Source organism: Nelumbo nucifera, chromosome 1 (genome assembly GCF_055504915.1).
Source record: "Nelumbo nucifera cultivar China Antique chromosome 1, China Antique-T2T, whole genome shotgun sequence".
Lineage (NCBI taxonomy): Eukaryota > Viridiplantae > Streptophyta > Magnoliopsida > Proteales > Nelumbonaceae > Nelumbo > Nelumbo nucifera.
In genome coordinates, this window is record NC_142649.1 from 107,054,125 (window position 1) to 107,075,735 (window position 21,611).

A 21,611-nucleotide genomic window follows, 5' to 3' on the forward strand; every position below is an offset into this window, starting at 1 on the left:
TATTTTAAATACAATTTTTAATATGAAAAAGTGAGAATTTTCCCATATTTCTTAGTCTAAAATATTTTATATCATAAATTTAATTTTAAAATTTATTATTTAACAATCACATTATAATTTTTAAAATTAAATTAAATTTTTAAGTTTAAATCTTTTGAATAGACTAACCAAACCAATAGTCAGTTTCAGCTAACCAACTCCCTAACTTGATCAGGTCAATTTGGTTAACCAAATAGTCTACGACCGCACTGAACCAACTCATGAACACTCATAATTTCAGCTAAATTAATAGTCTTATCTCTAATAAATAACAATAGTTTAGTCTCCAATAATTATTGAAAATTTATAGTAAAAATACACAGTTATTGAAAAAATATATATAACGAAAACTACAATAAGTACTAAAAAAATATTAACTTAGTCAATAAATAGTATAATCTAGAATAATAGTTTAATCTCTACTAAATATTAATCAATAGCTTAGAACATAAGCACAATAAATACAATAAGTACAATAAATTAAATTTAAAAGTTTCAACAATAGTAATTTAATATCCAATAATTATTGAACTTTTTTATTTTAACTATTTAAAATCTAGTTATGTTAAATATTTTGTTATTTAAAATATTTAGTTATTTAAATACTTAAAATCTTAATTGTTTATTGAATTTAATTATCCATAAAATCATAATTTATACTATGATTACATAATTTCATTATTAAATTTGTAATATATTAAATTATTATTAATTTAACTATTATTTTTCTACTTTGAAGAAATTTTTTAAATTTATTACATAATTTCGTTATTTTAACTATTTAAAATCTAGTTATTTAAATATTTAAATAATCTATAAAATGTTTAAAATTTTTTGTTATTTAAATTTTATTTATTTAAAGCTATTATATATTATTAAATATTTTAAAAAAATTAAATTGATAATTTAAATTTTTATTACATAATTTCGTGATTTATTTTGTAAAATATAAAATCATTTTTTGTGTTTTTAATAAATATTTTAAAGTTATTTTATAATTTTGTTAGAATATTTAAATAATTCTTAATTTTTTTAATTCAAACTTTCTTTGGATAGATATAGATAAAGAGTAGGGGAGAGGATAAATAGGAATTAGAGATAATTTAGGAGAGAAACTCTCTACTAAATTATAGATAATTTTGGAGATAAATAGGAATTAGAGATAATTTAGAAGATAAATAGGAATTAGAGATAATTTTGGAGAAAGTGGGGGATAATGGGGGAGGTAGATTAGGAGTAATTTTAGGATAAGAGATTATTTAGGTTATTGAGAAAGTGCTTCTCATTGGTTGTTTAAAAAATGACATGGAATTAAAAAAAATAAAAAATTCAAAAAAAAGGAGAAAATAGATAAATAGCTTCTCTCAAAGGAGAGACATGCTGACATGGCAGGACCATTTTTAATATATATATATATATATATATATATATATAGATAGATAGATAGATAGATATAGAGTGAACAATAAGAAGAATTTGGATCTACTATCCACAATACACTACATCCACATATGGGAAATAATAATATTATCTAAAATTGCCATGTGTAATGCACACGCTCATTTACTAGTGTACATGTGTGTACAAATATATATTTTATCAATAAATAATGTATAAATATGTTTTAGATATGTTATATGTACTTTTATATTTAATTTATATTTTAACTTAGTTTTTAATTTTTTAAAAAATTGCAATTTGAGGCCAAAAAAGGTTTTTTTTTGCAAAAATAGCGGTACGCATAGATCTCGAAAAGTTACCTAAAATAAAAAAAACCACACCAATTAGACATCGAAGTGCAAAGTTATGGCCTCCGAAAGTTTGCTTAAATTGCGTGTGCAGCCCATGACCTGATGATCGAGTCAAACGGGTCAACCATTGAACTAATCGGGTTGAACAGTTCTTAACCAAGTCAACAGTTTTTGACAATCTGACAGATCTTAACTGAATAAGACTCGAAATCTTAATCGGGTGATGGTTCAAACGGTTTGAACGGCCAGGTCAACTACGAGTTAAAAACACAAGCTTGCCATTTGATGTTTTTTCTCTCTTTGAATTTCAGTATTTTTTTCTTTCTTTACTCTCTTTTAAACTTTTAGTTAGATGAGTTTTGGTTAAGTTAGTTTATGTAGGAGTAGGCCTGTAAACGGATTGAATTCAAATTGAATCAGGCTAGATTCGAATTTGAAACCAATTATAAAAAACAATATTCAAATTCAATTTGATATCTGACAGATATCGAATATTTAAATTCAATTTCGTATTTGATTGTTAAATTGAATATTAGATTCGATTCAAATTCGACCGATATGAGGCCTAGACTGAGTTTGCAAAGAAAAACAAGTGATTAGCTTGAGAAAAGAGGCAGGAGATTGACAACGGTAGTTGTGGGTTCCCGACGATGGGCCAAGTCTGTGTGAGTGTGTGATGGCGGCAATCGTGGGTTCCCGATGGTGCGATTACAATGGTAGTGAGCAGTGCTGGCCAGTGATGCTGGACAGTTGAGGGCCTTGAGGTGTTGAGCAGCAGTGAAAGAGATGGTAGTGGCCGATGACCGATACTCGACTACTATCACTGATGTTGTCGTAGGTGCTCGTAGCTTGCAAAGATTGGGAACAAAAAAATAGAGGGAGAGGAAGAGAAGAGGAGTGCGACTAGTGCGAATAGAAAAGATGAAGGGAGAGAGAGAAAGAGAAAAGGAGGAAGAAGAAATTAAAAGCGGGAGAGGAAATTGGTTTTTGGTTTATATCAAAAATAAAATAAAAACGGGAGAGGAAAGGAAGACTGGATGAGAGAGAGAGGAGATGGGAGGGGGTTTATCGAGAATGACAACAGGTGATATAATTGTAGAAATAAAATAAAATAAAAGTGGGAGAGGAAAGGACAACTGGACGAGAGAGAGAGAGGAGAGGTTTAGCGAGAATGATAGCAGGGGATATAATTGTAGGTGCCAACCTTTTTTCTGATGGACTCTACATGATTCCTCTTTATGACTTTAACCTTTATATTTTATTATATTTATTAATATATATTAAATGTATATAATTTATTCAAATTTTTATTGATTCGGATCAATACGAATTCGAATTTGAATTTGATAAATTAATCGGTAAAATGTATAAATTCGAATTCTACCATTCAATTTATTGAACCATTTGAATTCCATTCAATTACGTTGGATATTGAATTCTGAATCCAATTATCGAATACCGTTTACACTCGTAGTAGTAGATAAAATAAGGGTAAAATATAAAAACCTCCCCTGAGTTTTTTGACAATCTTATAAACTTCCCCTATGTTTTAATTTTAACAGAATTCTCCCCATAGTTTTGAAAAAAGTTATAAATACCTCACTTCCATTAAAGTCTGTTAACTTAAAAGAAAAATTTACTAAAATACCCTTAAATAATACCAAGTATCATCCTCCTCTTTATGAGATGTATACTTCTACATCAAGTTCAACAAGAAAAGAGCAAGCTTCTCTTTGAAACAAAAATATCTCCACAAATTCACTAGCAACATTAAAGTAGGTTTCAACAAGATTTCAAGGCAGTTGATAATCTTAATTTAGATTCCATGTTTGATTTCTCTAGTTTGTCAAGATTTTTGCTCTTGGGGATCAATCTGTGTGGAAGGCAATGTCTTTGACTTTGTTCATGTTAAATTTAATAAAACAATCCAGGTAAGATTGAGAGAAATAGGTTGGCGCTTAATAATTAATAGAACTTTGAATTTTGTTTTTATTTTATGATTTGAGATCATTTTAGGAATTTCTTTGAACACTTGGAGTACTGTCACACACATCATATGAACGCATTATAAAGATGAATTTAGTACGGTTGATGCCTTTTGGGTAGATTAAATAGTTTTGAAAAAAACTGTTAAATTACTTAAATAGTAAAAGGAATCACTTAGAACCATTTAACAGGCATTTCCACGAAGTCTCTAGACTGTGGTTCCTATTTGCCTATCACCTGAAAAAAAAAACCAGAAAATGAAAAGAAAAAATTAGGAAAGAAATAGAATGAAAAAGAAAGAGAGAGAAGAAGAATAAAAGAGACGAAAAATTAAGAAAATGTGAAAAATAAATAAAATAGAGCAAAAGGATAAAAAATGAGAGACGATTGGTTAGCTCAATTAAGACAGAGAAGTGGAAAAAACAGGGGAGGAGATTGGTTTGCTTCGGTTACCACTTTAAGGGTAAATGTGATATTTTAAGAAAATTAATGTATTACGTTAGGGTTTTCTGTCAGAAAAGCTAATAAGAGGGAGGTATATGCACAGTTTTTCAAAACTATATAAGGGAGGATTTTGTTCATATCAAAACACAGGGAAGATTTATAAGATTGTCAGAAAACTCAGGGAAGATTTTTGTATTTTACCCTAAAAAAATTAAATTGCACCGAAGGATGTTTTTATCCTTTCACATGCCACTTAACATCGGCTAACGATTTTGAACTAAATGGCAGTTTTTAAGAGTTGACATAAGTCTGTAACGGCAGTATGGCACGCGTTCGCCGTTCGGGTACCAAAGTCTGACTACCCTAAATTACATGTACATGGTACTGATTTGAAATTTACCCTTATCCAAACTTACTTACCACTCAGGTACTCTCGCACACCAACCGGGTGGGCGAACGCCCGCGAACGACGGACGAGAGAACGAGAGAACGAGAGAGAGAGAGAGCGAAGATGTTGAGCCTCTCGGCAGCTTCACCTTCGAGCGTTTTCTGTTGCTCTTCAAAATCCATCTCTACGAACGCTAAATCCTCTTCCTTCCATGGTATCCGAATTCAGCATGCTTTGCCTATTCGCATGCCCTATTCGTCGTCTTTGCGAAACCCTGCTTCGTCTGTGGTAATGATGGCGAAAAGAGAGGAAGAAATGAAGGAGATCCGAGCTAAGACCACCGAGGAATTTAACGAAGAGATCGTCGATCTCAAAGGTGAACTCTTCATGCTTCGATTGCAGAAATCAGTCCGTAACGAGTTCAAATCCAGCGAGTTCCGTCGAATGCGAAAAAGAGTAAGAATTTCCAAAGCTTCCGCTTTTTAGTGTTCCTTATTCGATTTTTGACATTCTCGTTGAATAGTTAAAACGCAAGGGCTTTGGATTGCTGCTACATTAATTGACAAGTTCTTTTTGAACTACTAAATCTTAAAGCAACTTGTAGAGAATGTTCTAGGAAAATGATGTAGAGACATGGGTCGTTTGAGTTTTGACATCTGAACTTTTTCGTGTTTATGTTGTTGGAAACCCATGACTCAATGTGACTAGAAGGAAGTCGTGCACCACGAAGAATTGAATTTATTTGGATATAAAAACATTGGCACAGTCATACTGGTGTGATTTAGATATGTAAAGGCAGTTTAGATTTTCTCACCTTACTTTCAGGTTTTGATTCATTTGAATACCAGAAGCATGCAGTCGAGCATGCTTTGGAAAGGATTTTTGATTCTCAATTTACAATTAGTTAGTTTGGCCTTTTGGGAGTTGCAAGAGCTCACAAGAATTATCTAATCATATTTCTTTCCATTTTTGTTGTTTTTTCTCTCATAAATTCTTGATCCCCTTTTGAGTTTTGAGCTTTTTTTGAGGATGGGAATGGGATATCCATTGTTTAAGTTGTTGCTTTGATTTTTTCCCTAAGGCTATGTATGGTTTGAAGAGATCAGAATGGAGGGCGAGAGAGGATTCAGAGCAGTAGGAAGATGGAGGTCTGAGGTGTTGATCGAAGCCAATTCAAGTTCGAAGAGGAAAGGACCAAAGGCAAGGTTGTACTGAAAATCAGAGAGAATAACAGGGCGACAGTGTTGGTGTCAAAGGAGGTTATAGCATGGATGAAAGGTTTCGTAGATGGGGCTATCAACTCTGGTAAGGTGAATGGTTGGAAAAACTCCATGTCAGTTCCAGGCAAGAGATATGTAACAGAACTGAATAGAAACAAGAAGGGGTGGTTCGTCACTGTGGTGGAGTTTTTTGGAACAAATGGAAAACAAATGCTTTGTGTGCCAGAAGGGAGATTGCAGAAAGGGTGGATGGCTTTTGTGCAGGTGCTGCAGTCTTACCTTGTAGCTTCGGAAGAGAAGGGAGTGGATGGAGGGAAGGCAACTGGCCAAAAGCTTGAAGACCAGAGTCAAAAAACTCAGGAGGAGGCAACATCCATTGGTACCTCTGGGAGTGTAGAAGTGCAAGGCCATTTGAGTCCTGAAATGGTGGTTGCTTGCTCTTCTATTCATTGAAGAATATTGGTAGGAGTGGGGAAGGAGGAATGGAAGAAAAGAATGGTGTTAGTGGCTGTTAAAGGGGTGACAGATTGGAAGAAGGTTCTGAGTACAGTTGCAGGAGAGATAGGTGCTGGGAATGAAGCGATGCTGTTCCCTTTTGCGGAGACGAAATCCATGCTTGATGTAGGCAACCAGGAACTAAGCTTCAAAGCAGTTGTGGTGGATGGAGGTTTGATATAGGTTCAGAACTGGAGCCCAATCTGCAATGAAGTCAAAGTTCAAGATGGGTGTGTTTGGCTGAAGCTAATAGGCCTTCCATTTCACCTATGGCGGGACCCTGTTCTTGAGTATATAGTGCAGAGCCTGGAAGGTATTTTAGTGAAGGCTGATAGGTGTAACCTGAGTGCAGTGAAGTTATGGGTTGCTGGTGTTAGACACAAGAACTTGTTGAGGTTCTTTGATATCTGTTCGGATGAAGCCTGGTACAAGGTGTGGGTGGCTTCAGAAGTCGAATGGTCGTGGTGGGAAGGAGGTCCTAAGGTTGAAGATGATGAGATGGCAGGGTGGTGGACATGTGGAGGGAAGAGGGAGGGCGGTGAAAAGGTGGAGCAGATGAAGGTTAAATCTGGGGTTACTGTGTCGGTTGGGGAAAACCAAACGACATGGAACCTATTTAAGGAAATTAATTCAAATGGGTTTGAATTAAACAAAATTAGGCCAAGCTCTTCATCTTATGCTGACGTGACAAATAAGTAGATTGCTTCTGGGAGCAGAATGGCTTGGTCCGAGCCGGTGAAGGTAGTGGGTGGGTCGGGCGGGCTGAAGATTAAATCGGGACAAATTTGGAAGGAGCCATGCGACAACTTAAAAAGTCACGTGGGTGGGTTGGAAAGTGAACCGGGCCACTCATTTAAGGGCCCACATGACAACTTAAGTGGTCACGTGGGCGGGTCGGGCAGGCCTAATACCGAACACAGGTCTTTTTCGAATGACCCACGTGATAACTTAAGTTGTCGCGTGGGTCGGGGTAAGGAGACACAACACAGACCATTACTAGACAGTGAACTTGGTCTATCTTTGTCCCAAATGGCGAGAATGGATGGGGGACGCTCGCATCAGCGGAAGTTGGAGAAGGGGAACTTTCAGTGGGTCCCCCGCCGGAACTGTGAGGAGGTTAGCCCCCTGCAACGCTCCTCAGACAGGCCGAATCCAAGATATGCAAGGGAAAGAGTAGAAGAGAGGGAAGAGGCGGATGAAGGCTGGGTGCAATGCAGTGAGGAAGATGAAGATTTGGACGAAAGCTCAGATGATGGTACCAGCGTGGGCAGTGTAAACGACGAAGGTGGCTATGTCGGAGGTGACATGGATGGGTGGAATATTGCAAGCTTATTTCAGGGTGAAGGTTGTAACCAGACTAATTCATCTCCAAGACTCCAGAGTGTGCAAGGTACAACAGAAGGGGCAAATCGGGAGAACCTGAAGAAGAGAAGGAACACACCTCCTAGGGGTGATTTAGGGGTAGAGAGGAGAGATCACCAGAGTGACCAAAGGACATAAGTACTTTCCAACCAACTCAGGGAGATAGACGTTTACCAACCTTTGGAACAAGAGAGGGAGGTTGGGAACAGTCCTTTTCCAACCTTTCCATCATTCCTAGGTAACAAAGTGAATTCAGTTTGTGCTACTAATGTGTCTCTTGTATCTTTGGTTCCAAATTCCGTCCCAATGCCATGTACTGTAGCCCATGAATATGCAACCAAGCTAGAAGGTGGGTTGTATAGGAACGAAAAAGTGTGGAAAATCATTGAAAGAGTGTTTAGTGAAGTTGAAGGAATTCTGACTTGGAGGAGGGATGGGGAGGAGGAAGAGGGGAGGGGTCAGTGGAGAGGAAGGAAAGGAAAGAGGGTAGAGTGGGAGAGGAATGTGGGGAGAGAACATGGCTGGAGGCAGGTAACAGGAGAGGGGGATGGTTGGAGAGGAGAGAAGAGGGGTGGGACCAGAGGTGAGGAGGGAAGGGTGGGGGGCAGAGTTGGAGGGGAAAGTGCAGGAAGGATAGGGGTGGAGGATTCGGTGAAAGAGGACATGATAGCTGAATTTGTGGGGAAGATGGGGTGTAGGCTGGAAGATCTGAATGTGCTGAAAGAAGGTCTACAAAAGAGGAAGGAGATAAAAACAAAGAAGAGGAAGTTGAGTGAAGTAGAGAGACTGAAAAGAGATGTAGAAGGGGATGAGAAGTTCGAGGCAACAAGAGATAGAAGAAAAGGGGGAAAGTAGTGGGTAGGTAGAGAGGGAGTCAAGAAAGAAGTGGAAATGAAGATACTTAGTTGGAACGTAAGGGGAATAGGGAGTGCAAGAAAAAGAGCAACAATAAAAGAGGTGATAAGGAGGTATGACCCAAATATTGTTCTGTTACAGGAGTCCAAGAGAATGGAGTTTAATAATAGTTGGGCAAGGAGTGTATGGAAATCCAGGGGGATTAGTTGGGTGGTTGCTCCTTCGTGGGGTGCTTCGGGGGGGATTGTAACAATGTGGAAGAGGGATGTGGTTGAAGGCCTGGAGGAGCTGATTGGGAAGTATTCGGTTTCCATGAAGTTTAAGCAGCAAGAGGATGGTTATGTATGGGTGCTCACAAATGTATATGGACCAAATGACTACAGAGAGAGAAAGGAGTTGTGGGAGGAATTGGCTGATGTTAGAGGATTGTGGGATGGGCCATGGTGTGTGGGTGGGGACTTTAATGTGATCAGATACTCGGAGGAAACCAATAAAATTAATCAAAGGGTGACAAAAAGCATGTGGAAGTTTAACAAGTTTGTGGATGCCTTTGAGCTTAAAGAGATTCCTTTAGCCCACAAAACATTTACATGGTCAAGTCTCCAATCTAGTTCCGTCTGCTCTAAGTTGGATAGATTCATGTTCTCTTTGGATTGGGAAGAACATTGGGGAAATTTGGCTTCTAGAGCTCTCCCAAGGGTGACCTCGGATCATTGGCCCATAGTGATTTGTAAGGAGGAAAGAAAGAGTGGAGGACCCACCCCATTTAGATTTGAAAACATGTGGTTACTCCACCCAGGGTTTACCAATAAAGTAAGGGAGTGGTGGTATGACTGTAACCCAATGGTGGATTGGGAGGGGATAAGATTCCATAAGAAACTATAATTTGTGAAAGCAAAGGTCAAGGAGTGGAATCTTTTGGAGTTTGGGAGGTTAGAAGAAAGAAAGAAAACGCTGATAGACCAACTTGAAAACATTGACTCTAAAGAAGAAAGGGGAGAATTTGGAGAGGAAGATAAGGAACTCAGGAGAGGCTTGAGAAGACAGTTAGAGGATTGCCTGCATAAGGAGAAAACAAGCTGGAGGCAAAAATCTCGGTGTAAATGGTTGCAGGAGGGAGGCAGAAACACTAGGTATTTTCACTCCTTGGCGGATGGAAGGAGAAGGAGGAACTTTATCTCCAAATTGGTAGTAGGTGGAGTTGAGTTAACACAACAAGAGGAGATAACTGGGGCTTGTGTGGAAAGAAGATTTGAATTGGCCAGATGTAGGGAGAACAGGAGAAGGTTGGAAAGAAGATTTGATTTGGACGAGATTAAGGATGCTATGTTTTCTATGGATAGAACAAAAGCTCTAGGGCCGGATGGGTTTACAATGGCTTTTTATCAGGATTGTTGGGATATTTTGAAAGATGATCTTTTGCTAGTGTTTGAGGAGTTTTTCAAGAGAGGAATTATCAATCCGAGTGTGAACTCTATATTTATAGCTATGGTTTCAAAAAAGAAAGATGCCTCCCACCCGAAGGACTTTAGGCCAATTAGCTTGGTAAATAGCCTATACAAGATCATTGCTAAGGTGTTGTCACTGAGGTTGAAGGAGGTTTTGCCAGACATCATCGCACAAAATCAAGGAGCTTTTGTGAGTGGAAGACAAATCACTAATCAAATCTTAATTGCTAATGAGAGTGTGGAGAACTTTAAGAAGGATAAAAAGAAGGGAGTGGTCTGTAAGTTGGACTTGGAAAAGGCTTATGACTTGGTGAACTAGGAATTCTTGAGGAAAGTTTTGATCAAATTTGGGTTTGGTGGTAGATGGTGCAATTGGATCATGGGCTGTGTTCGGAATTGTCATTATTCAGTGCTAGTGAATGGGACAGTGGTAGAGTTCTTTCCAGCCAGTAGGGGTATAAGACAAGGAGACCCTCTCTTTCCTTTCTTGTTCATACTAATTGCGGAGGTCCTGGGGAAATTGATTCACAGAGCAAACTCGAGGGGTCTCATTAGAGGTTGGAGAGTCGGGAGGATGGAAACCCCCCTCACTCACTTACAATTTGCTGATGACACGATTCTATTCTGTGAAGGTGGCAGTGTGAGCTTTATCAGGAACTTGAAGTTGGTGATACAACTGTTTGAGCAAATGTCTAACTTGAAGCTGAACTTTGGGAAAAGTTGTGTAGCAGGGGTGAATATGGAGGAGGGAGAGATCATGGAGAGTGCAGAAGTGTTGGGGTGTGAAGTGTCAGGGTGGCCATTGAATTACTTAGGGTTACCATTAGGTGACAACCCATATGAGGGAGAGCTTTTGGAACCCGATGGTGGAAAGGTTTGAAAAAAGATTGGTCTCTTGGAAAAAAGAATTACCTCTCTCTTGGTGGAAGAGTTACACTGATTAAGGCCACACTTGCTAATTTACCCATTTACTTCCTGTCTGTGTTCAAAATCCCAGTGAAGGTATCTAACAAGTTGGAGAAGTTGATGAGAGACTTCTTGTGGGATCCGCGAGAGGAGAAGAGGGATCATAGAGTCAGCTTGGAGGTAGTGTCCAAGAGTAAAATTTGTGGTGGTTTGGGGCTCGAGAATGTTAGAAGAAGGAATATGGCTCTTCTAGGGAAGTGGTTGTGGAGGTTCCCCTTGGAGAAGGAGAAGCTATGGGCTAGAATAGTGGCAAGTATACATGGGCTGGAGCACAATGGTTGGGATGCTGGAATCAAAGCTAGGACCACAAGCTTTTTTACTTGGAAAGCCATTCACGATCTGCTTCCAGTATTCTCCCCCAATATCAGGTATAATCTGGATTCCGGTAACTCCATAAAATTCTTGGAACAAACTTGGGTGGGGAATGCCCCTCTAAAGGATCGGTTTCCTTCTTTGTATGCTCTACCTGATCTTAAAAATGAGCCAGTTTCATCCTTCATTACTCCGTCCTCTTCCAATTCTAGGCTTGGGTGGAATTTGGGTCTCAGAAGGGCCTTGAGGGATTCAGACTTTGCTAATATTTTGAGCCTTCTTGAACTTCTTGATAATGTTGTCTTAGTCCCCACAAGGGCGGATTCTAGAATTTGGACCCCTACCCCCACTGGCTTCTTTTCTTGTGCTTCCTTTTTCAAAGTCCTAAGCCAGTCCACCAGTCCTGTAACCCCCTCTTTCCCTGTTGATGAGGTTTGGTGCAGAGAAATCCCTCCTAGGATTGGTAGTTTTTGTTGGGAAGCCTATTTGGAAAGATTCAACACTGGTGATCTACTCCAAAAGAAGCAACCCAATACTTGCTTGTCACCCCATTGGTGTGTTCTATGTAAAGCAGATGGGGAGACTGGTTTTCACCTACTGGTGTAATGCCATTTTGTGAGGTCAATTTGGGAATGGGCTTTTTCCCTCTTTGGGTGTAGATGGAACCCTCCATCAGATCTGCAGGGCCTTTTTTCCCCTTCTGTTTTCAGGTGGCGTAGGAAAAGGGGAAGGACTATGTGAAGAGGTTTGAGGGCTGCAATATGTTGGACAATATGGGAAGAAAGAAACTTCAGGATATTCTTAGCGGCTGAGAGAGGGGTGGAAGAACTAAAGTACAGTGGGGTGAAATAGCAAAGTGGCTGAAATCTTTGGAACTATTCACATGTTACACAATGGATGACATGTTGAGGAAGTGGGGTGAAATAGCAAAGTGCACACAGACCAAGTCAGTAATGAGTGTGTCTTGGACACCTCCACCTGCTGGGTTCATGAAATTAAATTTTGATGGGAGTAGTAGGGGGAACCCTGGACAATCGGGGATTGGGGGTGTCTTTAGGGATGAGAATGGGGTCATTTTTGCCTTGTTCTCAAACCCAATTGGAGTGGGTGACTCCCTTAGAGCTGAGATCTTTGCAGTTATGGAAGGAGTCCAGAAAGCCAAGGAGATGAACATCAGACAACTCTTAATTGAAGGGGATTCAGAGGTGGTGATAGGGTGGCTGAATGTAGAAAACAATGGTTTATGGAGGTACAGTAATCAGAGGAGGAAATTTAAGTGGCTGGTGCAGGAGATGGAAGTTAAAATGTCTTGGGTCAAAAGATCAGCCAATTCTCTAGCTGATGGTTTAGCTACACAAGGGGCAGAAAGGGATTCAATGTTTTGGGCTAAGTTGTAATTTTTTGTCTCTACCCATTCTTTTGTTTTCTTGATTGTACTTGGAAGATAAGTTTGTTTGTCTTCGTTATGTAACCTCTTTGGTGAATTAGTGAAATTGTTATTGATAAAAAAAATGTAGGGAAAAGAAAGGAAAGGTAGGGAAACCTTTACAAACCTTGTATTGGTTTCCCTGTCTTTCCCTTCCTTTCCCTGCCTTTTCCTTCAAACCAAACATAGCCTAAAAGAAAAAAAGATGCTTCCTTTTTGCTCATAAAATTTTCATTTTGGCTTGATTGTTTATCTCGGCTGGGGGAAGGGGTTGAGTGGATGTCAGTTTCTTAATGGGAAAGTGGGCTTATTTTGTTTTGTTTTGTTTTGTTTTCTAATTAGCAGAATGCTGCCTCTTATGAAAAACTAAAGTGAAAGGAAAAGGTGGAGAAAGTAAAACAAATAAGAATAAAAAAGGGACTGTGTAAAGGGTGCGGACTTATGGTGTAACTGTGTGAGCTCTCCTTCTGAAAGGGTGTTTGATGGTTAAAGGTGCTTACATGAAAAAGAAAAAGAAGGAAAGTATCTGGCAAAATCTGAGAGGATTAATATGTTGTATGATATTTGCAGTCTTTCTGATGAAAGATGCTCTTGGTTTTGGGTTCATACTTGAAATTTGTTTGTCTGAGGTTCCATTTAAGAATGCCATTGTTACGATTCTTTCAGGAACCTCTTCTGCATAAGGGACGGGAAGGCAGTGACATTATCTCCTCAGGTTTGAATAAACCTGCTGCCTTCTGTTTTTTATGTCATTTTTGTAGGGCTGATCTTCAATGGCTTTGTCATTGCGAATAGAGTTCACTGAAGAGTCGAGAAACAAGCAATGGCCTCTAGACTAAAATGGGCATTTACTTGATGCAGTGGTAAAAACTTGGGCTGATAATCAAGAGAATGTGGGTTTGAGTTTTAGAGTGATCACTTCTTGCAAAAGCACCAATGGTTAGGTATGTATCCAGTTCACCCCTTGCAAGACCCAAGATAACTGGAACCAAAATTGGGTACTGGCCCCTTTTTAGCCTATGAAATTTGCAAATTGTCTGTGTCAAATTGGAAAACAGATATCTTGTTTTGTCTTTCACTGGTGGCCTTCTTGTTGATGTGATCATGGCTTCTGAAGTGTTCTTCAAGTAGAGACAGGGTAGTAGGGCTGACTGTCACATATACTTAGATCTAATATTAGGAATGTAGATGCTGCATATAAGCATATATTCAACAGCTCCCATGAAACTTCTCTCAAAGAATATATAAAGCATTTCTATATGGTGCCCTTGAAAGAACAACTGATGCTCTTAAACTCAACCAAGATTGAGCACAATGAATAAGTTGCCTAAGGTTTGTTATTCAGTAACTGCTAGATTCAAGGTTCAAACCCCTCCTCTGGTATCAAAGATTACTTAATTTTGTTTTGAGATCAGGACTCCATTCTGGCTCACTATTAGAAAAGAAAAAAGAAAGGAAAATAGGTGTGGACATTGTTGGGCTTGTTTGATTCAGTAGCAACACTCTGTGGACAATTTTCAATTTCCTCTTCTTTATGTCACTATCGTCCTTTCTGTCACATGTTTAGTCACCATTATACAATCTAGTATATTTGTTTACCTCTATCCTTGGATCTCCTGTTAAATCTTGAGGTAACTCGGTTAGGGTTTACTGTTAAGTATTAACTGCTAAATTCAAGGTTTGAGCCCTTCTTCTGGTATCAAAGATCAATTTAATTTGTTTTGAGATCAAAACTCCATCCTGATTCACTATTACAAGCCTCTTCCCCCCCTTCCCCCAAGGTTTAAGGCATTGGTAACTGTTAAAAACCAATGTTATTAATTTCCAACATTAAACAATTAAAAAAACTCAACTTCCTTTATTAAGTTATTAGCTCTAAACTCCCCAATTACTATTTTATTAATTCATTCTGCTAAAAATTCTATAAATGCCGGTACTAAGACTCATACCCAGGTCACCCAGATGTAATAGAACGAATCCTTCTACTAGGCTATATACTACTACAATTTGATAAAATAAAATATGCTTTAAATTTTAACTTTTTAAGCCATTTTATCAACTTTTTTTATTAATACTATATCAACTAGAAAATTTAAAAAAAGGTTGATAATTGAAATTAGTCATTCTTCCTATGTAAGCCATACTTTAATTCTTCTACCATTTCCCAACATTTAATAAGTGTATCCTGGTACCATTAAAATATGTTATGTGTATATATACCTTATTTTTGACCATTGTAGATTTTAGATTTAGTGTCATTGATGTATTTTTGGGATTTAATTGAGCTTCCCTAGCATAATCATGTATATCTTAATTTATCTACTCTTAGATACTGATAATTTGAACCTTGTCTGTCCTTCTCTTGGGTAGCCTGAGCCCATATCAAGCTTGGTCCAATCCTAGCCTGACCCTGATCCAACTCAAACAGCCTAAACCAGCTTGAGATATATTCCTACCTAATGGTGTGAAATATTTTTGAATATCTTGGGCCTAATAGGCCTACTTGAGCCTAACTGACCAACCTGAGCCTAATACCGACCCAAGCTCAATCTGGGTATCAAAATTAGTTTGGTCCATGCTTAGATTGGGCTCAGTCCGTGCTCAAGCCTAGGCCTAGGTGTCAGGGTTGGGCCTGGATTGATCTTAAACCTGGTCCAGCTTGCTCAAGTTATTTCCACAAAAAAAAAAAAACTGATCTGTTATAAAGTTGAAGAGGGAGTAGAAGAGATAACAGCCAAAAGGACATGATTTGAAATAATAAGAAATGATTGGACATAATTTAACAATAAATATGAAATGCGGAAACAGGGTTTATGTAGCTGACCCAAAATAGTTGGCACAGGCGTAGATGATGATGAGATTAGTATCTTTTTCACCTAAATATCCTCTAAAGGATCAACACTTTCTCTAAGCACAGATTGCCCGCATGCTTACGGTAAGAAGGGAAAGAGAGATTGAAGAGGGTATCAACAAGAGGTTGTCAAGGAAGCTTGACCGGCAATGGAAGAAAAGCATTATTGTCAGGCCACCCCCATCTCTCAAGAAATTGCAAGAGGAGGAGGCAGCAGAAAAAGAAGCAGAGAAGTCGACATGAGCCTGATCAATAAATACTTGACACTGAAATCATTTTCTTTTTTGGTAGCATAATAGCAGCATTTGCATTGGTCAACCTTTCTGTTTCAAGTCTTCATTCTATTTGAATGGTTATTTTTTCCCGTGGGGAGGACTGATGTAATCTTTTCCTGTACTAACTTCTTCTCTCCCTCCTAGTATTTGTAATTTTACGTTTTTTTTTTTTTTCATTTTTGGTGTGTGTGTGGACTGTGGAATATACTTGTATGATGTATGAATAAGTTTACTTCATTGCAGGTAAGATCTTTCTGAGTAGAGCGTGGCAATGGTTGACGGTTTGACCTGATCCAGATCTTTTTTAGGAATGTTAGGTATTGATTTTCAGACGTCTTTACCATATAATTCTGATACTTGGCTTCACTTCCAAGCCACCATAACCCATTTATTTTCCTACTTCCCCACCTCTCTCTCCATTATTTTCCTCACCGCTTGAACGGCAACTCCACCAGCGTTACCTTTAGCCAATCGGAGGCTAATGTAACTAGTTAAGGTAAACAATTTTGATCTATTAAGCAAGGTCCAGTGCTGTTGTGGTTTGACCTAGGGAATTGTGATTGGTTGTTGTAACCGGATTCCCGTCGGGAAATGCATGTGTAAGCATGTGGAGACATTGATTTATAAGTTATGACCAATCTTATTTTAGTTTATAAATTAACTATGTAACAGTTTATAGTTGTCTAGTTAGTCTTTTAACTCATCAATTGTAGTTTAGAACAAAAAAAATAAAACCCCTACTGCAGACACTATGTGCCTCAGTGCCTGTCTAAAGGCACACTAGTGGCCAAGTGGGTGAGAGTTGAAACTTGACATTCACGATCATGTTTCATGACCGGTTAAGCAGCTCCATCAAGGCTTTAAAAAGAATTGCCAGAGACTACTTAACGATAATACAGCTTAGCAATTTATGGAAAACATGAAGTCTAGAGAGAGAGAGATGGAAAGTGGCTTAGCTAGTTGGATACATACACCCACCACTTGTACAGACCAAATCCATAAACTATTGCATACAAAGCCAGCCTCAATGGGTAGATCTTGAACCTGCTGCAAATTAACAAACAAATCAGATTCAGGAGAGAGAAATGCTTTTAACCACCTACAACTCCACTATTTTATAAAAAAAAACTACAATTACACTAGTCGTACACAACACAGAAGGCCTTAATGTGGACTCTATTATTTACAGTATATTTATGTGTAAATCTGAATCAGATGCAAATTTTACACCCGGTTTAATTTTGCATCAAATTGTTTGTAATTATAATTTGTACCATTTGTACTTTTTGTCTCATTCTCATTTTTTTTCACTCATTGACAGTCTACATACATCAATTCTCTTGTATAATATGGGAACCACGTCATCTTGCTTCTTACACCATTCCCAAAAATATAATCTTAACCTAAAACACAGTCAAATCTAAAAGAAAAGTAAACCAAATTTAAAAGAGCCTATTTGCACCCCTATGCATTCACACTAATACAAATGAAATTTGCACGGTAAACAAATCGAGCCTTTATCAGCGAAAAACTGATGAAAGGAATCTGCTGGGTTCAATACGACTCCAGAACACTCAAAACTGAATTCTTAGAAGTTAGAACAGGCAGGAAGAACACGTTCCAGAACTCTCAAAGACCGAACCTTCAGTTCAGATCTATCAATAAGAGTTCGGAGACGAAAACAGTAGAGAACCTCAGGCCTAAAAGAGTAAAGGAGAAATCTTACCCGGTTGATCTGGATATCTGAGGAGAACTGGAGTCTGCTCCATGCTCGATGGTTACTGGGCAGAACCACTGAGAGAAATCGCGGTCAAAGAACTCCCAATCGGGAAGAAGCACTCCAGAAATGGCGAAGAGGCCGAAGAAGTAAGTGACCATCATCTTCTTGAAGGAGTAAGTGAATATCCCGATTAACAGTACTATGATGCCCAGGTAAAGGAGCGAAGATCGGAGAACAGCGTCGTTCATCATCACGGATCACGGATGCCGGTGCCGAAAAAGGAAAGCCCTAACCTAAACCTTAATCCTAAAAGTTGAAACTATAAAGAGAGGAAATGGTCGTAGTGTTTGCGTGACAGAGAGAGTAAAATGAAGATGATAAAGGATGAATAAACTGGAAGCACACCACACGAACTGCATGTGCATGATTTCTTTCTGCTGCTGCTGATGTCATAGGCCTCTTCACCGTTTGAATGAAATGTAAGTGACTAATAAGTGGGTGGTCGGTATCGTGGCGTTGCGGTGCCGTTGCATTTTGATTTGATCTATACAAGTTTGTTGATGTGACTTGTGAGTGTGATTTCAACCAGGAAAAATGTATGTATAAAAGTGTCATTTTAACTACAAAAGTTTACGGAAAAGTACGAAAAGACCCAGAATTTTGAATTCTAGCCCCTCTCCCTCCTATAAATCACATTAGGATGCATTCCCCCTGTATTATGGGATTATAAAATTCTGATCTATGCTGATTGGTCATTCAAAGGTATGATCCTTTGAAAATATCAGCTTTAAGGCATCTGATATATGACGTGTATTCATCGTATGACACATACATTGAATTTATATCATAAGACAAAATTACCCTCTCCGTTAAAAACCTCCTACTCTGGACTGTTCTTAGAAATTAGGAAATATACTTTGCTCTGTTCATTAATGAAGGTGGTAATCGCCGGTTGCTTTCTGATGGCTTCCCGACATGGGTTTCTGCTGCAAATCGGAAGCTTCTTCAATCACCCAGTGCAGCTTTACGAGCTGGTGCTGTGGTGGCAGCAGATGGGTCTGTTAATAACAAGACCATCTCTCAGGCGGTGGCTGCTGCTCCAAGGAGATCTTAGACAAGTACCCAGAACTGACAACAGAGGGCTCACCAACGATCAAGCAAAGGCTCGAAATAGCAAACCAGCAGTACTGGAGATGGCGCTGGAAGCAAGCCTTGCCTGCATCAAGGAATGGGGGAGACCAGTAGGATATATCAGTACATCACCCACATCGTCTGTCTCCTCCAGCGAAATCAGATTACCAGGAACCTGGCGAGCGAGCTCGCCCTGCACGGTGACGTCGGTCGTGTAATGCTATACTTTCTTGGCTGTTACGGCAGCATCACCGGCCTTCGCGTGGCCAAGGCTGATGTCTCGAGCAACAAAAACTGGGCAGGTTTTTACGTCATGAGCAAGGCTAACATCGAAAAATTCACCATCGGGAGCTTCTTGGGAAGAAGCTCTTGGATTGCAGCTGCCGGAGTTTATTAGCAACAAAAAGATGAACAGGGTTTCATACGAAGAATAAAGGCTATAATAGGGTTTATTTTCAATTTTGGAGAGAGGACTAAGATTTTTTTATAGTTTTTCATTTCTTTAGGAAGAAGAACAATGGGGTTTCAAAAGCTTCAGTCGATTAACAGGAAGAGAAAGGCGGAGAGATTTCTTTGGGTTTTCGATACATTTTGCAAAAAAAGAGGAAGAGGGGCAGTTTTGTCATAAAAAATGCATCAAACGCATTTTCCCATACGGCGGATGCACCTCATGTTTTACCGCCCTTTTGTGATATTACCTTGCAAAAGATGTTCTACAAAAGAGTTACCTTTTGTTGCTAATAAATAGACGTCAAAAGTTATCTCCCCAAATGTATAAGTAAATTATTTCAATTAGAAAATTTAATATGTTTGTCAAACATCAATTTTTTCTTTTTGGTAAAAAATGCATTTAAATTTCAGAACAGAAAAAGTCTTTCACGGGTAGCTCCTGTAATCACCCAGGGCTCGGGGTGTCCACGGTTAACCGAACCGGTATCATCGATTAACCGATCTACTGGTTTCAGTTTTTGATCGGTTCGATTTTTTAATTTTTTAGTTTTTTATATTTATAATATATATTATATAAATATATGTATAATATTATATTATAAATAATAAATGATATATAATATATTATAAATATTTTAAAAATATATAATATATTTATCAATAGATTATTATAAATATAATATAAGTATATATTTATACATAATATATAGAAAATATGTGACATATATTAAAAAATATATATAATATACATATAAATATATATCGGTCGATTCGATTAACCATCTGTTTTTTTGTAAGTTAATCAAAAACCAAACTAGTCTTTCGATTTTTCAAAAATTCCGAATCGATCGATTCAATTAACCGTATTTTGCAGTTCAGTTTTCTCGGTTTGATTCAATTTTTCGATTTTTCATGGACACCCCTACCCAGGGTTAGCTCCTGAAAATACAATCCAGATTCATTTAACCCTTTTACAGCAAGGGTATGGGCCAATCTATTTGATTCCCTATGTACAAAAGAGACTAGAAACTTCCTTCCCTTAATAACATTTAAAAAGTCCTGGACTAGCTAGAAAGACTGCATCCTAAGCCAGCTCCAAAACACCTTTGTTGATCGCATTCACTAAATTTAAACAGTCACTTTCCAGGCAGAAATTGAAACCATCAAAAACAGAAATTGTCTTTAACGCCTGTACGGCTGCAAAAGCTTCAACTTGAATGGGTGAGCTCACTGTACAATTGCCAAAAAGAGCTGCCACCACTTTACCTTCAGGATCACGAATAGCCACACCAAAACCTGCCTTACCTTTTGAAACAAAACTTCTATCAACATTTATCTTCAGGACTCCAGCTCTTGGGGGAGACCAAAAAAAGGACTTCGACCTCTGATTAGGAACTGGAGAATAATGTTGCCATCCTTGTTGGGAAGTCAATCTCCTCTCATTTATCATCCTGTTAATAATCATTAGAGATGCAACATGATTAACTGAAACATTCTCAAATATAAAAGCATTTATGCTTTTCCAAACTGACCATAAGATTATTGCTGAGATAGACAACATATTGTTTTCTTTACCACTTTGATTTTTGCATACTTCAATCCACCATTTAAACCATGTCCCAAAGGACTCAAAAGATCTGAGGTATCAGATTTCAAATTAAGAGAACTCGCAAAACCAGACTGCTTTTGCATGATCACACAATAAAAGGAAGTGAATTATTGACTCACTCTCTTTCTAGCAAATTGGGCATAAGTCTGAATCTCCTATGAACTTCTTCCTCAGATTTTCTTTTACTGCTGGAGCATTCCAACAAGATTTCCACAAGAAAATTTTAATTTTGGGATCAATGTTCAGTTTCCAAAGAGCTTTCCAGTGGTTTTTATCGAAAGATACTGCTTTTCTACTGCTTACTTGATTATTTGAAATTTCCTGCTCTCTCTGTTTAGCTGTGAAATATGCAGACCTTACTATAAATTTTTCATTTTTACTCAAGGTCCAGTTTAACATGTCTTTCCACTCACCTATTGCTAAAGGAATTCTGAGGATATGACTTGCTATCACCTCACTGAAGTTGTTTCTTATTAGACTCTCATTCCAAGTTCTCTCCTAAGCAGTCATTAAGTCTTTAATTACCCTGATGTTTTCATTTTTGGTTCTTGGGCCCTGAATTCTAAAACCTGGGATGTCTGGAAGCCAAGGGTCTTCCCATATTGTAATATTTGAACCAATATTTACTAACCAGCATGCACCTCTCTTTATAATCCCCTTAGCAGCCAACACACTCTTCCACCCCCAAGAGCTCCTAGAGGGCAAAGGATCATTTAGAAAATTTCTCCCTTTTAAGCATCTTTCTTTAATCACCTTTATCCAGAAGCTCTCTTCATTTATACATAGTCTCCAAGCTTGTTTTGCCAAGAGAGCAAGGTTAAAAAAATGAGGTCCCTAAAACCTCTTCCCCCATCCAATTTATTCCTATAGGTTGTGGCCCAAC

General features: G+C 38.2%; 2 protein-coding genes across 4 annotated transcripts; one reads left to right on the forward strand and one right to left on the reverse strand.

The window, feature by feature from the left end:
• Nucleotides 1–4,608: 4,608 nt before the first annotated feature.
• On the forward strand, nt 4,609–16,492 carry LOC104605992 (large ribosomal subunit protein uL29c-like). Of its 2 annotated transcripts, XM_088891552.1 has the most exons (4): nt 4,609–5,064; nt 13,359–13,407; nt 13,554–13,636; nt 16,062–16,492. In XM_088891552.1, the coding sequence occupies exons 1-3, from the start codon at nt 4,732–4,734 to the stop codon at nt 13,634–13,636; spliced, it is 465 nt and encodes a 154-aa protein (XP_088747678.1). In that variant the 5' UTR covers nt 4,609–4,731; the 3' UTR covers nt 16,062–16,492. The 2 variants fall into 2 exon arrangements, with proteins under 2 accessions (XP_088747678.1, XP_010269277.1); XM_010270975.3 differs by lacking the exons at nt 13,359–13,407; nt 13,554–13,636 and having other exon boundaries at nt 4,613–5,064; nt 15,610–16,067.
• Nucleotides 16,493–16,525: 33 nt separating this feature from the next.
• LOC104605991 (signal peptidase complex-like protein DTM1) lies at nt 16,526–18,063 on the reverse strand. 2 transcript variants are annotated; one of them, XM_019199214.2, is made up of 2 exons: nt 17,545–18,063; nt 16,526–16,862 (listed from the first exon to the last, which is right to left on the reverse strand). In XM_019199214.2, the coding sequence occupies exons 1-2, from the start codon at nt 17,787–17,789 to the stop codon at nt 16,775–16,777; spliced, it is 333 nt and encodes a 110-aa protein (XP_019054759.1). In that variant the 5' UTR covers nt 17,790–18,063; the 3' UTR covers nt 16,526–16,774. The 2 variants fall into 2 exon arrangements, with proteins under 2 accessions (XP_019054759.1, XP_019054758.1); XM_019199213.2 differs by having other exon boundaries at nt 16,526–16,865; nt 17,545–18,019.
• Nucleotides 18,064–21,611: the final 3,548 nt, after the last annotated feature.